At 45.9% G+C, this 18,036-nt stretch overlaps 1 protein-coding gene across 1 annotated transcript; it reads left to right on the top strand.

Moving 5' to 3' along the window:
- Positions 1-10,033: 10,033 nt before the first annotated feature.
- Positions 10,034-11,856, top strand: GPR148 (G protein-coupled receptor 148). The gene has a single exon (XM_030280771.3). It carries the CDS (start codon positions 10,513-10,515, stop codon positions 11,569-11,571), a length of 1,059 nt encoding a protein of 352 aa, XP_030136631.2. The 5' UTR covers positions 10,034-10,512; the 3' UTR covers positions 11,572-11,856.
- The last annotated feature ends 6,180 nt before the right edge of the window (positions 11,857-18,036 follow it).

The raw sequence follows: 18,036 nt of genomic DNA, 5'->3' as shown, positions 1-18,036 counted from the left end.
AGAGAATATTTCCCTGTGTTTGCTCCTCTAAGACCCTGCTGTTTGTTCAAATTACACCTTCCTTGCATTTTGCTGATGCTGCCTAGGATTAAATTGCTGCATGCTTGACACAAGTCTCATCTTCCTGCCATGAGCCCCGAGCAGCCTTTTCAGCACTCCTTATTCCCAGAGGACATCTCACAGCCCATTGGGGCACACAGCCACTACAAAGCTGGGTACAGCCTGAGGAGGGATGTGTAGCACAGAATGTCTAATTCTGCTGCTGTGCAGGTGCTTACAAAGGGAGTTTCACTAAGGAGCTGGCCAGGAGTTCATGTGAAACTGGTCCTTCATGCTGACTTGGTGCTTTGTGCACAAATGGCAACTCACAGCACCTGCAGCAATCACACAGCAATTTAAGAGATGAAAACAGGCCTGAGGAAGAGACAGAGGCTGAGGTATTGCAGGTATGGAGGGACATGAAAGCAAAAGCCTTCCTTCTCATTTGTGAGGTGACCTGTGGACTTCAGGTCTTAAATGGCTGCAATATATGAAATAGGTTCAGGACAATTGAAGTAATGAGTTGCTTGGCAGAAAAAGGGCGAACAGTGGTGTGGGGTACCACCAACTGCAGCTGGCAATGAGTAAATTAAAACTGCTTTTAATAAGGTACTTGTGGTTGGCATTCAAGCAGTGCTCAGTGGGGTTAAAAGTTGAAATTAAGTAATCATGACTATCAAAAACAAAAGAAGAAAACATACCCTAAAGTGTGCTTTTGTGAGTAAGCAGAAGTCATGCATTCACTGGGAAGGAAATGTAGCAGGTTAACAAAAATGAGACCAAATATTGCTGTGGGCCCTGGTGAATGCTCTGTGCTTCACTACATTGCCTTCAAGGGGCTGGAATCAGTTTTCCTTGCTGAGAAGGGTGGTGTTGCTAAATGATATTATGATAACATAATGAGAAATCAGAGCAGCTAAGTCTTGACACGGCATCAGTCTCGAGTTAATTAAAATAGAGACGTCATACCATGGTGCCAAGAGAAATAGTAAAAGCACAGATGGGGGGATTTGATTGCTTACTGAGGATTAGTGTGGTTAGTGCAGAGGTCTTAAAAGGACAAAGGGGCAATCTGGACAACCTCAAGGCTGGAAACAGAAGCTGAGAATAGATGCGGGCATGTGAATTGCAGATAGAATAATTTTAAGTGCTACTCCTGGTATGAATTTGTGAAGGGAAAGACAAGCTTTAGGGTTAACCCGACATTATTAATTATGGGGGTTGTGTCTGTGAAGAAGGATACTTGTACACAGCTTTGGCTTGTCATAATAAATGTCATCACTCTCATACTGTAGCAGTGCCAAACCCAGGCCAGGTGTGTTAAACAAAAGACAAATTTTGCCCAGTCCAAGCCAGGCTGGGCCATCCTTTTCAGTGTTTCAAGGTAGATGTGGTTCCAAGAGCACCTTAGCACACAAAATGAGCCTTGGAGGTGCCAGTCTCTGCAGAGGGGCTCAGTAGCAAGAGGCTTTGTGCTCTGGCCTGCAGGGGGAATGCAGGTAGAGGACAGGTGAGAATGCTTTTCTGTGCCACTCACAGCAGCCATGATCCACTCCCCAGTCCCCTTGAGGGATCAGAGTGCAGAAATGTGACTGGAGCAGCTGGAGGTGCCTTCCACGCTCTGCCTGCTCAGAGCACACTGAATTAGACAGCCACAACTTCTCTCTCTCCTCCTCTGTGCATCCTCTCATGGCTGGCCTGATGTCTGCACAGATTGCAAGGCACAGTACATTGGGGTGTTGCATTTGTTGCTGTCTATGTTGGACTGCATGGAGACACAGGAGCCCTGGGCTGATCAGCTCCTAGGACAGGTTTGCACAGAGAAGCCCTTCCCTCCACCACCCCCTCCAACCAAAATAATCCCCAACATCCAGCCAAAGAAAAGATCAGAGCAGGAATGGTATTTCCATGAGAAGAGGAAAGGGATAGTCTGGAGACAGAATAAGGGAAATTCCAGAGCAGATAAAAATGGACACAAACTTCTAGATTAGGAGGGGTCTTCTGAAAATTAAATAAGGTACATGAGTGTGGGAACATGTTTCTTCACATTGTTCAGTTGATTCGATGCTGCTTAAGCTCTGGATGTCTCTCCATCAGGCTAGAGATCTTCTTGTGCCTAAAAAAGGAACACAGGCTGCTTGTTCCTAAGGCTACTATATTAATTGAAAGCAAAATCAGTAAATTACTTAGTAGTTCAGAGCAGCTTTTGTCGGGCCACTTGCTGAAATCAGTCCCAATTATGCATAAATTATCAGAGAAGCTGGTCATTTATAGCATGCTAAAAACCAGAAAGGACAGCATGGAGGGTGGGTAGGAGGAGCTGACTCTCTTCCAGTTCATTTACAAAAGCAAATACCTTTTGATAATTCTGTATCCCTGCAGACACCATGTGAGGCTCCAAGGACCCCATTTTGTGTCTGACAAAGAGGGATTTAACTCACTGCAGGCTGTTCCCCAGCAGGCTGAAGGGCTTTGCTTGGCGGGGGAGAAAGTCCCCAAGCTGGTGTTTATTGATGGTTAATAATGGGACAGACTTCTCTCTATTTTGGGAACAGAAAAAGTGGGCCTGGAATCTTGCCAGTAAACAGCTTGGGGTGTAGCCTCAAGGCTTCCTCTGGCCTGCCTTTCTCTCCTTCAGGGCTGAGGTCACTGCTTCTGTGGTGCTTTTAGCAGTGTCAGGGTGAGACCCTGGCTGTGGAACCAGGGGGCAGGCAGCTCCTGTGGCAGCCCCAGCACACAGCTGGGGTTCAAGGACTCCTGACTTGTGTGAAAAGCCTGTATTCCTCTCTGATGAAGACAAGCTGAAAGAATTGGGGTTGTTCAGCCTGAAAAAGGCTCCAGGAAGATCCTATAAATCCATCCAGCATCCAGAGGAGCTCAAAGAGGGATTTTGGACAATGATGTACAGGACAGGGCCCTGAGCAACCTGGTCTAGTGGAAGGTGTCCCTGCCCATGGCAGAGGGTTAGATGGTATTTAAGGTTCCTTCCAACCCAAACCATTCTTTGATTCTGTGAGACTGGTGGTGCAGAGATGAGGCTGTGGGAGCAGTGGGGCTCCCCTTACACTGATTCCTCAGCTTCCCAGGCTGCCAAGAGCAGAAACAGCCTCAGACATGTGATGGCTTCAACTAAAAGTGGGGCTCAGTGCTGCACATCAGAAACTGCCTCACAGAGGGTCTGAAGAGGTTCACAAATAGGCATTGTGGGAGACTATCGGGACAGAGAGCTGGGGATGAAAAGTGGCACTGTGTGTCTCATTTTCACATCATTTCAATAGCAGGCAGGAGAGAGAAATAAGTAGAGAAGCAATCTCAGCTTAGAAATTGATGTGGAAGAAATTGGCATGATACTTGGCAGGAAATGAAAAGACACAAGTGGCAGGGGCTGAGGTGGTGTCCTGGGGGATGGCACACATAATTCCACAGCTGCTGTGCTGGAGCTGGAGCTGGCACTGATGTCACTGCTCTGGTTTGAACACAGCTCAGGCAAGATCCAAAATCAGGAGATTATTGTGGGCTTCTCAGGATACCCAGGTGTTTGAAAGGGGGAGGAGTCCTGGGGCAGCTGGTGTCAGGGTAACCACCAGAACATCTGATGATGGTAGTGCTTCCAGGAATGGGAACTGCACAGGGTGTGTGCCCCTGAACAGCCCCAGAGCATCCCTGCCAGACTTCAGTGGGAGACTGGGGCAGTTCTGATGTGGTTCAACTCACAGCTTGTTAAATTGGCATCTTCAAAAGATTGCTAATTCAGTTAAGCTTTCTTGCTGTATATTTTGCCTTGAAGACTTCATTATCTATAGCAGTTTTTTGCATGTTTATATTTCCCTTAGTTGCTATCCATTGTGCTGGGCTGGCATTGAAATGTTTTCTTTGGAGCAAGATACTGCTCCTTTATGGGAGGAAAAAACAGCTCAATTAAAAGGACCTAGGATTTCCTGAGAAAATGCTGAGAATGGATTAGAAAAATAGTCTGGTTTCTAGTCACCCCAGTAGCTGTAAATGTAATGAACTCCTACAGGTTCATTTGCCTGTGAATAGCTGAGCTGCCTCTGAAATATCTGGAGGCACTTGGGAGCTGCTTTTGGCTCCAGGTGCTGCTTAGGATAATAGTAAAGGAAAAGACATGTTATCTCTTCTCTGGTGCTTCTCATGAACATCTTTTAATGAGCAGGAATTTGGACTGGAGAGAAAGAAACAAATAATTAAACTAGAAATGAAATTAACTGCGTTTTTTAGTGAAGATCTCAGCTTGCTGTTCTGTCCATGGCTCAAACTCTCCCTGTTGTGAGCTGTAATTCTGCCAGTTGGTGAGAAGTTCTGGACATACCAGGGGGTGATGTGCCCTCCTCTTTGTGCCCGTGGAGATCACCAGGAGAGTAAGACTGATGTGGGCTTACATAACAGTAGTAAAGCGACATCTTGCTCTCCCCACCGTGCCCCCCCAAAAAAAATCTTTTAAAAAATCTCTTTTCTTGATAAGTTTGGAACATTTGTCTTTAAACTCCTACCCTAACAGTGTTTTCCTATCATGAAGCCTGAACCTCCAGTGTGAGAGGACAGGGTATTGCTATGGAAATGAGTGGGAGCTGTACAAAGCCACTGTTAGAACAACAAGGCAGAGACGGGCCTCATGTGGAGAAAATCTAATTTTTAAGCACCTGTGCTGTAAAAGTAACAAAGGAGCTGTTGGGAAGGGACAACAGAGCCTGTGAATGGCACTGTGTGTGCGGCCCACGGCATGTTCCCTGCTTGGCTAATAAGGGACTGTGACTATTCAGCACACGCTGGCAGTTAATCTCTCTGCCATATGGCAGCTGTGCCTGGCACCTGCTTCCATCAGTGTGAGATAAGGTCAGCATCTCCCTGTGGGCATGGTTATTGCAGAGAGTCAATGTTGCTTCAGTGTCTTTGCCACCTGGGAACCACTGCCATTCCCAGGTACAGTGCTGGGAACTGGAAGGAGCATCTTGACTTTGGCAGCAAGGCTCCTTCCTCCCCAGGATGGTGCTGTGCCTTGTGCTACTCTGTGCCATGGACATTCATTCACAGCCTGTCATCAAAAGGCATGAATAGAAAGACAGATAATGTATTTTCTTTCATGTTGCATTTTCCCTCCCTCTTCTGTTTCAATTCCACTTCTAGAGTGTTTCCTTCCATCTTGATTCCTGTGTTGCCTTTTCCCCCAGGTTGTATGGTCGGGTCAGCACTTCCTGGCTGTCAGGGAGGAGCTGTGGCTGGGGTCCTCCCTGTCACCCTGTATATGCCAACCTGTCTCTTCCACCCTTTCTAATTCCAGCTCTGGTTTGGTACTGCATTCTAACTTGCACCTAAGACTCTGCAGCCATCTGTATCCCTTCTCTGTAAGCCATCCTTCAAGGAACTATCATGTTACACTTCTCCTGTGCTGCCTGGCTTTTTACATGAGACAAAACATAGTAAGACAGGGATGGAGCCTGATAACTTCTGCTTTTGCCTGAAGTTTTGCAGCAGCCCTTCCCAGGCAATGCTGGAGATCACTGCAGGTGAGACACGACAGGAACATGAAACTTCTGATGCCAGCCACCACCAGAAAGACAGACAGCCTGAGGTGGATGGGTGCTCTAAGGAGTTTGGTGGATGTACCTCCCCCTTTTGAGAAGCTTTCTCTCAGAACAAGGAGCTTTCTCCTGTCTTAAGAGAAGAGTCAAGGAGTCACAAATTCAGATGTGTCTTTCTAGTTCTGCTCATCACTCTGTGTGGTATTGAAAATTGGTTTAATCTCTTCTGATAGCTGCTAAATACTCAGATAAGAATAATGTTGTTCTTTATCTAAAGGACTTAGATTTCTGCAGGTAACTCCTGTTAGAGCCAGTGTAGTTGTATAGTGTTCAAAATTTAAGCAAAAATTCTCCTTATAAATTAAACTGCCTCAAGAAAGAAACTAATATTTTACAAATAGGCCTTATTTAGTAGGCTATTCATCCTGTTTCACAGATACATTGCTATGAGAAGTAGGCAGGCAGGAGAGGTCATTAAATCAAAGGAACAGTCTAAGATGGCTTCTCTGGGAGTCCTGTGAGTCTGTCCATAAATGACCATGAAAAGTAGCAGCTATAAATCTCTGGTCACATCTGCAGCTTGTCACAGGAAAACATGTTTGTGTGTCCTTTCAGCACAAAAGACAAAAACCTGTCTTTCTTTGCCTTGCCAGGCTTGGGGAATGAAAATGGATGAGTTCTGCTGGCTGCAGCTCGCAGCAGTCAGGCCATGCAGTAACCTGCAGGAAAGCAGGAGGTGTCTGTGTCTTACACTGTTACTTCTCAAAACTTTTGTTGAAATATTTGTCAAATATTTAGCAATTCTGTTCATCTGACACCAGCTTATTTCTCAATATTGCACCTGCAAGACCGATTTTGTACAAAATTTATTTTGACTTTGTCATCACCATGTCTTGATGGTATTTGAAATTGGAAGAATTGATGTAGGGATTTAATGCTGAGCCTTCCCTGTCTCTCAATGTCTTCTTTTGTTTGGGAGCCTCATTAAAATGTCTTTAAACTAGCACTTTCTAATCCCCATTTTCTTTTGTTCCATGTTCCTTTGACCTTTCAAAGCATTGTAATCTGAGTTTAGTTTTCACACCCATTTCTTTATTTCCTTAACATTAGTAATTGCTCTGCCTGATTTGTGAACTTTGTACAGTTACAAGAGCATTGTGTATGTCTCTTATCTACAGCAAATAACAAGCAAGGCACTGAACAATCCTTCTGGAGCCACGTGGGGACAGATAGCTGAGGCATGGGTGAGTTGTACCTTTCCCTGTGGCTTGCAGAAAAGTTTAGAGGGAATCTTAAAGGTCTAGCAAAGTCTTCTAATTGACTTTCAGTTTAAAGAAGAAGAAAAAGGGAAGACTCATCCAGAAAAACACCACAGTTAAACTGTCTGGATTACTTTATTCACTGTCAGCAGCAGCTCATTTGCCCAGAGTGAAAGTATGGATACAGGCAGGAAACCTGGATCTTCCTGTCCTTCTGGGAGGAGCTGGCCTGCTCATGGGCACTTGGCTGTTCATGACTGGGAAGGCTTCACAGCAAGGGAGGTGCCTTCTGGCCCTACATAAGCCTGGAAGGGGCAGGGGACATTCATGGAAGGAAGATGAGGAAACTCCTGAGGCCAAGGCTCTATTACTAAGCATGGCTGGAAATAGACCCATGAAACAATATTCCAGAAAAATATTGATTTGTTGGACCCAACTGTCTCATCCAAAACACTTCTGTTTGAGGAGATGTGAGGCAGCCTTTCTACCCCACTCGCCCCAGGCCCCTGGCAGGAACAGCAGTCTCTGGGGTAGACCCACAGCACAGGATCGATTTTTTAGGCTGGGACATGGTGTGAGTTGCTGGAATAGGCTCTGTAATCACACTGAGACAGTGACATGATGGCACCAGGGGGCCTCAGAGGTGAATGTGAGCATTCCTCTGGGTATCCCCTTCTAACACAGTCTCTTGGGACGAAGGGCTGGGGAAATCCTAGCATTACTCTGTTTGCTTCCCTTTCTTGTCTGGTGCTCCCTGTCACAGCAGCAGTGTACCTGTCGACTTGTTGAATCAGCCAGGTAAACTCTGTGAAGCAGGAAGCTTCTCTAGGTGTGTATGCAGTTAAGTGTGTGCCAAATGCTGTAAGACAATAACATTTCTAACCTTGTCTGCTCAGTTGGACAGTGCCTGTTTATAGTCAGCAACAGAATACAATGTAGTGCAGTGTTTGCAGGAGTTACAGTGCTCATCATGCAACCTGAGATCTCCGAAACCCATCAGATAATTAACTAAGCTTTCAGCAGGATGCTTATTGAAGCAGAAATGAGTAAAGTAATTAACAGTGCGTGGTTCAGCTTGAAAATCAATACAGACTGTATTGAGCCAGAGTAAGAGCCAGAAGAGAGGCTGCTAATACAGCGTTGTCTGCATCAGTAAGGTACGTAAAAAGTGGGTCCACCTAACATAAATTTACTAGAGAGCATTTTAAAAAAATCAATACCAGAGCATTAAGGCCAGGTTTACAGGAAAATTCAAGAGGATCATTCAGGTTGGCACCACAAACTATTGAACATTGAGATGCAATGGCTAAAGGAGCTCAGATCAGAATCCTCAGGAGTGATGCTCAGAGCTGCCAGCCCCTTGCAAATTCCCAGATGTGGAAAGGCCTCCTAAGGTCAAGAAAATTAAAGGAGACAACAAACATATATTCTTCAGAACCACCTGTTCTGGGTTATATCAGTGAGCCAGGACACCAACCTTTCACATTTCTAAATCTAGCAGAACTCCACTGAGCAATTAAAAGCCCATGTGGAAATCTGAGGGGAGTGGCTTTGGCTGGACCTGCCCAGGCCTGATCTGGTTGAATCTCTCTTCCAGTTATTTGCTGCTGTCCATTTTTGTAAAACTAAAGCCCTCATAAGGTTTTTACAGGAGCACAAGTAATACGAAGAAGCTCATGCCATAGGGCTGACTCTGCCAGCTGGAGCAGAGGAATAGCTGAACACAGGACATGAAGGGCTGTGAGCTTATGCTGCCTTGTGGGCTCTGTGGTACTCTTTGTGTGTGGGCTGAAGGAGAGAATCATGACATGATTGACATGATGTCAACTGAGTGAGCCTTCAGTCACTCATCTAGAACTGGATGAACTTGAAGTTCCCTTCCTACCCAAACCATTCTGTGATTTATTTTTCTATCAGGCAAAGGTGTGCAGGTGATGTGACAATGAACTGTTGTTTTTTCACATTGCAGTTGGTGGAAAACAAAATTGTGATTTTATGTGGAAGTTAGAGAGTGTTCTCATTAACAGGACATCCTTGGAGTGCCAAGAGCTGGGAGGCAGCAAATACCTCCACTATTCACAGAGATCTGAAATTACAGCTGGTGGTGATTTATGCACCTGAGTTTTCATTCCCTCCCTTCCATTTTGCAACAAGAGTATAATTCAACAGTTTTGAGTGCTACTGTCTGCTTAAGGTATTGCCTGTGTCTTGACTCAATTAGAGATGCAGGGCATGACCCTGACACCAAATGTATAATTGCATCAATATTGCTCATACACTTTTCAGTGAATACAGGATTGAGTGAGCAAAAAAATCACCTTCTGTTTTGCCTACCCCAGACACCATAACAACTGAAAAGCTGTGCTTAAAATTATCCCTGCTTTTTCCTTCTATCTTTTTGTTCCATATGGCACACCCTGTCAACTGTCTCAACACCCAGCTCCTTGGGTGCCAGCTATCAGTGTGACAGGAAATGAAATGTGCACAAGATTTGATGACTGATGCTGAGTTTCATGAGCTGTCTGCTTGGTTACTTGGCATGCCCTGAGGCAGCATGTCCATGCCACAGCAGGACTTTGTGACTTTCTGCATGGTGAGCTGTGTCCTTGCTCCTGTGGAGGGAAGCTGCACTGCTGTGTGCCAGTAGCATTGGGAAGAACATCAATATAATAATGCCAGCTTAAGTGAGCCTATTTTAAAAAATCAGCTTTTTTTTGATCACATCATGCCTGGAAGAACTTGAAATGTTCCTTCTCTGCAGTCCAGTTCTTTCACAATCCTCTCATTGCACCCCCAGCTCTGATTCTGAGATCTGGCATTAAAAGCAACACAGTGCAGCAACAGTGTGTGGGCCAGGAAACCAGGAATTGGTCTCCAAATGGACACTGGAAGTGCCAAGGCTGCCCTGGGGTATGCTGGTATGGTACAGTGTATGTCACTCATCCCAGACAATGCACAGATTGAGTGGAAGACTGCAACAGATCAGAATTCAGTATTTGTATATCATGCATGAAAAAAGGCAGGGGAAGGTTTATCATTCATGAATAACATGGATTGATTCACTGAACCAAAAATGGTTTTCATCTGCAAATAAGATAATTTCATTCACTAAGTGATTGTGCTACAATTTTACAACAGGATTGAGAGCCTTTTTTATCGATCACTTCAAATCAATTGTGTTGTTGCATACAAATTGGTGCAAAACCACCCAATCACATTTATGACTTCTACATCAGTACACGTGGAATGTTGATATGTATCATCACACATTTGTTTAAGCAGGCTAATATTTCATCTGCCTCATTGGACTGATAATGTGATGAGAAAAACTCAAATTACTGAAACTGATCAACCCATTCACTTCTGTTCAAAGAGCTAGCTGAGGGATTTGGTCTTTTTTTAAGCCACCCAGAGATTCATTCTCTTTTCTAAACATTAGATTTTGCAGAAAGAAAAGAAAAACTCCTTTTTAGGCAAAACCATCTTTTGACACCACAGAATTCACCTGCAAGTTTGAACTTTCTGTCCTTGAGGAGAACTGGTAGAATTGGCTACAGAAATCACTTTGCTTCCATGGGCTTTTTGCATCCTCTGCTTCATTTGCCTTCCTAAGGACTCGGCATAGAAGATCTTGCTTTCTCCAAGTCATACAATTATCCCAAAATCCTAAGGAAATGGACTTCCCTGGCTGTGCCTCAGTAAGAAGAGCAAATAGAACTGTGATCCACCTCAGGGAGAAAGAGTTCAACAGTTCCTCAAATTTGGATGACACAACTTTGTTACTTTTGCTGGAGGAATGGTCTCTCACCCCATCAGGCACAAACACAAAGATGTTCTTAATCTCTCCAATTGTCTGTCTTGTGGCCGGTGTCCTCATCATCCCTACCATCTTATTTGTGATCTTCTCTCGGTTTAAAATCCGCCAGGAAACGAGGTACATGCTGCTGGGCAATGCTCTGCTTTCTGATCTGATCTACCTGCTCTTCTATACCCTGTCAGCTGCTCTCAATGCAGCACATCTACGCCTCCCCAAGGAAGCTTGTGTCCTCCTCTTATTTTTGCTGGCAGTGGCTTACTGTGGAGGACTGTTCACAGCTGTGGCAATAGTCTTGGACACGTACATTGCTGTTTTGTTTCCTCTGCGCTACATTGCTATTTTGCCTCCCCCAAGAACTAAAAAAATCATTGTATTACTGTGGATGTGTTCCGGAGCTTTCCCTGGGATTTTCTTCTTGGTGCTATGGACTACCCACAGCTTTGTGCCCTGTGTCCTGGAAACGTGCTCAGTTCCAGTAATACTAACATTAACTCTGAATGGGACTAATGCTGTGAAACTCTGCTTCTGGCTTTCTACCATAGTAATCATTCTCTGCCTGTCTGTAATATTTTGTTGCTATGCTATTCTGTATTTTAAAACCAAGCACTCGGGTATATGGGAAAGCATCTGCTCCAGAGCCACTGTAACATTTGTAATGCACAACACTGTCTTATTTTTTTACTTCTTTCCACTCTTGGCCCTTTTTGTAGAATCATTCTTGTGCGTTAATGTTTTCATCAGACTGCAGACAGGAATCTTCGTCTCCCTGACAGTCTGCAATGTCCTCACGATTCTTCCTAAAGTCCTGTTCCCTTTTCTGTATGGGCTTCGATACAGAGAGATCTCAGCCTCTCTCAAATCCATTGTCAGGAGGAGGCAGCTTCACCTGGTGTCACCTGCTCCACCACCATCCTGAGGCAGAGCAGAGGCACAGCAGAGGAGCTGTCCTCACCTTATTGTGCAAGACTGATGGAAATCACTCAGCTTCTGAAGTGGAGAAGTGATCAATCCATGGTAAGAAGACATGGGTTCATCACTGCCTCCTTTGTGCCAAAAGGCCACAGATCTTTCATCACGACACAGCTGAGAATACAGTGAATGCTACCCTGGATGAAGTTCCATGCTTTGTTCTGAAAGGCAGGACCTTCTGGAGGAGATATTGAATTAAGGTCATTTTCACCCACCTGTTGCAGATGCCTTTCTGGAAAAAAGAAAATTAAAAATAGGTAATGCAAAGCAAAGGAGCAACCACAGGTCTTGTGACAGCATCACCTACAGCAGAGGATCCTTAACCAAATGTGCTGTAAAAACAGCAACCATTTCTTTCACACAGTATATTCTTGCAAGCTTGGCAGCCAAAGTCCTGTTCTTGAGAACATGCACTGAGAGGTTCCTCTGGAAACTGCTGCACTTGGTGTAACACCATTGCTCAGCTTGTGCAGTGTGCTGGTGTATTCGCTGCCTTGTGCATTCCATCTGACAATCTGCAAAACACTGATGGTTTGATAAAATCTCCTCCTGGTGGGAAGCCAGCTTAGATCAGTGTCTGCTGGGCAGCCCAGCACATGGCACTGCCAAGCATCACAGAGGTGGAAACGTGCTGCTGGGTGAGAGAGGACAGGGGCAGCGGGTGGCATTCCCTCCCTGCCGGGTGCAGAGCTGCTGTGCCTGGGAGCCTGGGGCTGCCCAAACCCTGAGTCCCTGCTGGGGCTGAGCCCAGCAGCTGGGGCAGGAGCAGAGAGGTGCCAGGCTGGGCACAGGAGTACCCAAACTGTGTCTCAGACAGGACCTGGGGCGAGGGCCAGGACCCAGCTCCCAGTTCTGCCTCACAAAAATCTCCTCCGGCAGCCTGAGCTCAGCATACAGCTACAGCTGCTGCTGGGTACCTGCCACCAAAGCCTTGGGAAGGTCAGGAGGAGAGGCTGCAGTGCTGGTTGGTGTATCAGGGCAAGAAAAATTACATCCTGTAAGAGCGTTTTAGGCTTTCTAGATCAGCCACCTACCTAAGAAGACAATCAAAACATATATCTGACCTTTGAAGATACCAAAATGTCATCAGATATAAACATCAGTGTGGGAAATTTTAATTTCTGTTCTGTCCCTTGGACTTGAGATCTGTATTGCTAAAGAGATCTGTATTTCTAAAGATAATATTTTTAGAATTTATTGCATGTTATGATAAATACATTGAACTTTTTAAAAGGTCCTTGATTTCACTCTGTGCAGTATTTTCCTTGTGCAGACTCTCTCATCCTTCTGTTTGCTTAAAGTGATACACAGAAAGTGCTGAATGTGGCTTTTGGCTATTTCACACTCATCTGAAGAATTCCACCAAGTGTGAGCCAGGAGGAGATCGGTGTCTGGTTACATGAAATGTTTTTGGCAGCAAAGTGAGTTCGAGCAGTTCCTGCTGATCTTCTCTCCTCATTCCCAAACTGCTTGTTACTCTCCTCACATTGCAGTGTCCGCTCTCTCCTGTTTGCTGATGCAACTGCTTCTGGGGTTGCAGGTTAAAAATATCTCTTCAAAGAGAAGTTGTGTTTTCATTTTAACTGAGATTATCCCAGTGATCTGTTTAATAGGATGTTCTGGAAACAGCTGCATCAGCACAACTGAGGGTGTAACAAATTCCAATTCAGAGCTGGGGGGAATGACCAGGGACATCTTAGAGGCTTTGTTGCTAAGGGACACTTCTTGTGTGAGAAGTATCTCTAAGGTAAAATTGTGGCAAGTGAATGGACTGTAATATTGCATATTTGCTTTAACCATGGTTCTGTGCTTCTCACAATCCTCTTCAATAAAAGGATCTAGAAGTTGCTTTTTACTGGCCACTTTTATTTTTCTCCAAGATGAATATACCATGGATATCTGTCACACAAACTATACTTTGTATAATTTGTATATTTTATATTCAACCTGTAACAGGGGTCTTCCATGACACATAGGAAGGATGGGTAAGATGTCTGCACAGTGGACGAGATTCTTTCTTCTGAATCTCTTTGGCATGTGGGAAGATCAAGAATGGAAGAGGTATTTGTGCATCCCCAAGCTTTCATATCCTGGGTCAAATTCTTATGCCAGTGCTCAATGACAATGATGCTGATAACTCACAAGTCGTTTTGTCCATGCAAGGTCCATTCATGTTTACCTCTATTGGAAATTGCCATGATAAGTACTAAAGATAACTGTGTAAATAGCATAAAGTAAGGTAATTCTATATGGAGCTATAGGTCTTTGTGTAACACCAGGTTAGCAGTACTTGGTCTTTGTGCTGACCTCTGATGATTATGAAGGTATAAGCAGGACAGGATTCTGTTGCCAATTCTGTAACTCTCTCTTACATACACATGTACTGGATATATATAGATACAATGAGAAGTTTGGTAACATAAAGAAGGATGCTGAAAGACAGCACACAAATCAGTGATTGTGGCAAGTTTATATATGTATAAAGCCTGCCCACAGTGACATCACAAGGACCAGGCAAACAAAACACTGCTATGTGGAGCTGGTCTTCTAAGAAAGATCATTTCAAGCTGATTTTATTTCTCTTTAAAGTGGTTTAACATCAGATAGGTACGTTTTTCTTAAGTGACTGCTTGTAAACAACTTCTTCCCATAGAATATTACCACACTGTTTGGTACAAAAGCAGCAGGTTATAGCATGCATATAAGAAACATACTATGTACCTGAACCATTTGCCTTTGGGGTTTCCCCAGTCTATCTGAATAGGATCAAAGGGCTCACCAGGGCAACGTCACAAGCACTAGATTCCTATAATGCTTTTCATAAATGTCGTGAGTTTTGTCTCAAAGCATGTTAGGCTTCTGCATTTTCCAGAACCTCTTGGGTGTAGTGATCACCAGCCTTGTAAGGATGTCTCCACATAAGCTCTGGAAATTCAAACTGAGACTGTTTACCAGTAATCGACCTCTCCTGGGTCACATAAGACATCAAGAAGTTTGGCTGCCCTGCATTTTAATTTGAAGTGAAATGGAGAGCAGTTGGCTTTAACATGTGATCTGGCAGCTGGGGGCAGTAATCCTTTAATGAATTGCAACAGCATGAATCACTAAAGGTATTCTAATTTATAGCCTAAATATATTCCTGGTCAGTTTTTCCCCTCTTTTCTTGTGCCAATACTGTCACAACGTTTACCTCTGCTCTCTTCCCTCCCCAGCTGGATTTAAAGTGCAGTTTGCTGTCTGTAATGAAGGGACTCAGACCAGCATTCCAGAGGCTGGGGCTGTGCCTGTGCCATACATCACTGCAGACATAATTACATCAGAGCTAGGTCTGTGCCTCAAATGAGATCAGTTTCACTGTCAGGAGATACGGAGGATCTCCATGCAGGTAAACAAGCACACAGCTTTGGATTTGAGGTACAGTTCATGGCAAGCATTTGAGTAATTATTCAGTAAAACTAATTAACCTCCTGCAGCTTTAGTAATTACTATTGGAGTGTCTACTTCTGCTCCATCAATCGGCTGTGTCATTTTCTACTGGAACTGTAATATAGGAAGAGGGCAGAAGGAATTGCCTGGTTGCACTGGGGGCAGCCTGAGCACCCGGGGCAGTGCCAGTGCTGGGGGGCAGCACCAGGTGCCCGGGGGCAGCTCTGCAGGGACAGCTCTGTGCCTCACTGGTCACTGTTTTCTACATCTGATTCTCTGTTTTCCTTGGGCAGAAACTGTGGCTGCAGTCATTCCCTGCAGGAGAAGGGGATGCACGGCAGATCAGAGAGAAAGAGCCTGTGATAGGAAAAGGAAATTGCAAGGTTTTGAAATTTGATTTCTGTTGTCTCCTGTCTCTACCCCCACCTCCACCCCATTTACTGCTGACAGATGAGTGCCCAGCACTGCTGGTTCTTGCCATTGTTTTCACAAACCCTATGATTTTTGGCGTCTGTATAAAACTACTGATTTAAATGGTTTTGTTTTTCAATATACTTCAAGTCCTTTGGATTGCAACATGAATCCAGAGGGTACAAAGAGCAGAGAGGCAAATAACCACAACTCTTTGCTCATGGCTATTAAAATGTCGGAATTTGTGAGCGATTCATGAGTTAGGAGAGGGGAAAAGAGCCAAGCTGTGATTGTGCTGTCTCTTGTTTGTCAGTGAGGGGTGTTTTGGCTTATGATTGCCCAAGGTTTGCACATGTGACTAGGAAACCACCTTAGGACAGACTAGAGACTGATTCCTGCCTTTGAGATGTGGAGTTAAGAATTTGTATTAGGAAGTTTATTTGGACAACCTTTTCCTAATTCAGTGATTTATCTTTCTCAAGACAAAAAAAAATATATAAGCTTTTGCTAAAAACATTACAGGGAGAAAAATCAAAAACCAGTTCCTGAGGGCTGCTGGTTTTTAGGATGATTCTCAGTAGGAAGAGCTAGTCAGATTCAACAGCTGTTACAAACAATTAGTTTTTCCAACAGGTAAAGATATAAAATGCAGCTTCTCAAAAGGAAAGGGAGAACCCTCCCATTTATCCACCTTCTCTGTCCCTCTAGGCCAGCCAGTGCTACCAACCAGGTCAAAGGTGGTAACTGTTCTTCACAAAAACCTTCTGAAGTAAAATACTCTGTCTGGAGGGTACTTCTTCATGCCCTCTGCAAAGCAGAGTGGGATGGGAGAGTGGGAGGCAGCATGGAAGTGTGAGGTGTGCTGACCCTGCAGAACAACAGGAACATAAAGAAAGAAGGGGAGCAATTAAAAAGTAGCTGAAAATGGAAGGCCTGTGGGAGAATTAGTGAGATGTGGGGATTGGCTGCAATTACAGAGATGAGTTCAAGGCATGGGGCAAATTGCAGAAGAAACAGGATTTCTTGCAGTCTTTCTGAGGGAAGGACACAGTGGAGACCTGTTGGAGGGTTGTATCTGCCCCATGGGCTGTGTCTTCCCTGCTCAGCCTGCACCAGGAGTGTCTGCAGGCCCTGCCACACCACTGAGCACTCTGGCATTAGTGTGCTGAAATTCAGGAACCTGTGGTTTTCTCCCAGCCTAACATGACAGAAATATTTTTAATACTGTATAAGGCAAAAGGAGACATTACAGAGAGGGAGGGAAGGCTGGAAGGAGTCACTGCTTGGAGAGATTTGTTTTGCACTGTATTTTCTGTCTTGATTTAATAGTGAGTTGGCTCTTTCCAGCAACTAGGCAGGGGAGGAGGGACGGGAATATGTTCCCAGTCTTTGGCCAAGAGTGTCCCAGAGCGTCCCGGGCGTGACCTCTTCAGTGTTTGTTTTTCTTTCCCTACAACTGACCCAGATGCTGGGATTTGGGACTTGTGCCCTCCTGGCCTGGTGAACAGTTGCCCACTCTGGTACAGCATGTGACAGTCTCATGAACCAGACTGGGAACAGTACCTGGAACTGTTTTTCTCTCCAGCAGAGTGTTTTGTTTCCTGGAACGGGTGCGTTCCAGGAAAGCAGAACCCGTGAGGAAAACGCCGGGAGCGCAGTGCCACCCAGCGGGGATGGAGCTGGGGATGGAGCTGGGATGGAGCTGGGATGGAGCTGGGATGGAGGCGGGGATGGAGCTGGGGATGGAGGCGGGATGGAGCTGGGGATGGAGCTGGGATGGAGGCGGGGATGGAGCTGGGGATGGAGCTGGGATGGAGCTGGGGATGGAGGCGGGGATGGAGGCGGGGATGGAGGCGGGGATGGAGCTGGGGATGGAGCTGGGATGGAGGCGGGGATGGAGCCGGGGATGGAGCCGGGGATGGAGGCGGGGATGGAGGCGGGGATGGAGCTGGGGATGGAGGCGGGGATGGAACTGGGATGGAGCTGAGATGGAGGCGGGGATGGAGCTGGGATGGAGGCGGGGATGGAGGCGGGGATGGAGCTGGGATGGAGCTGGGATGGAGGCGGGGATGGAGCCGGGGATGGAGCCGGGGATGGAGGCGGGGATGGAGCTGGGATGGAGCTGGGGATGGAGCTGGGATGGAGCTGGGGATGGAGGCGGGGATGGAGGCGGGGATGGAGGCGGGGATGGAGCCGGGGATGGAGCCGGGGATGGAGGCGGGGATGGAGCTGGGATGGAGCCGGGGATGGAGCTGGGATGGAGCCGGGGATGGAGGCGGGGATGGAGCCGGGGATGGAGGCGGGGATGGAGCTGGGATGGAGCCGGGGATGGAGGCGGGGATGGAGCTGGGGATGGAGGCGGGCGCGGGCGGCCGCGCTCTGCTGCTCCGCATGGGCGCAGCGATGCCACAGCAAAAACCCTTCCAGGCACAACAGCCACCGACACACAGCAAAGGAAAGGGAAACTACCTTTTGGCCTGTTTTATTTAGAAAACAGCCGCAGTGAATGTGACGTGGAAGAAATTTAGCCTTCATTTACATTTGCAGCCTGTGCAGTCTCTTTCTTGGGAATGAC

This window comes from Taeniopygia guttata, chromosome 9 (assembly GCF_048771995.1).
Source record: "Taeniopygia guttata chromosome 9, bTaeGut7.mat, whole genome shotgun sequence".
Classification (NCBI taxonomy): domain Eukaryota; kingdom Metazoa; phylum Chordata; class Aves; order Passeriformes; family Estrildidae; genus Taeniopygia; species Taeniopygia guttata.
Note: the sequence above shows the minus strand (reverse complement) of the source record. Positions and strands in the feature narration are given on the sequence as shown.

Coding starts and splice junctions, on each gene's coding strand:
- GPR148 (XM_030280771.3), top strand. CDS start 10,513: ATGGACTTCCCTGGCTGTGCCTCAGTAAGAAGAGCAAATAGAACTGTG.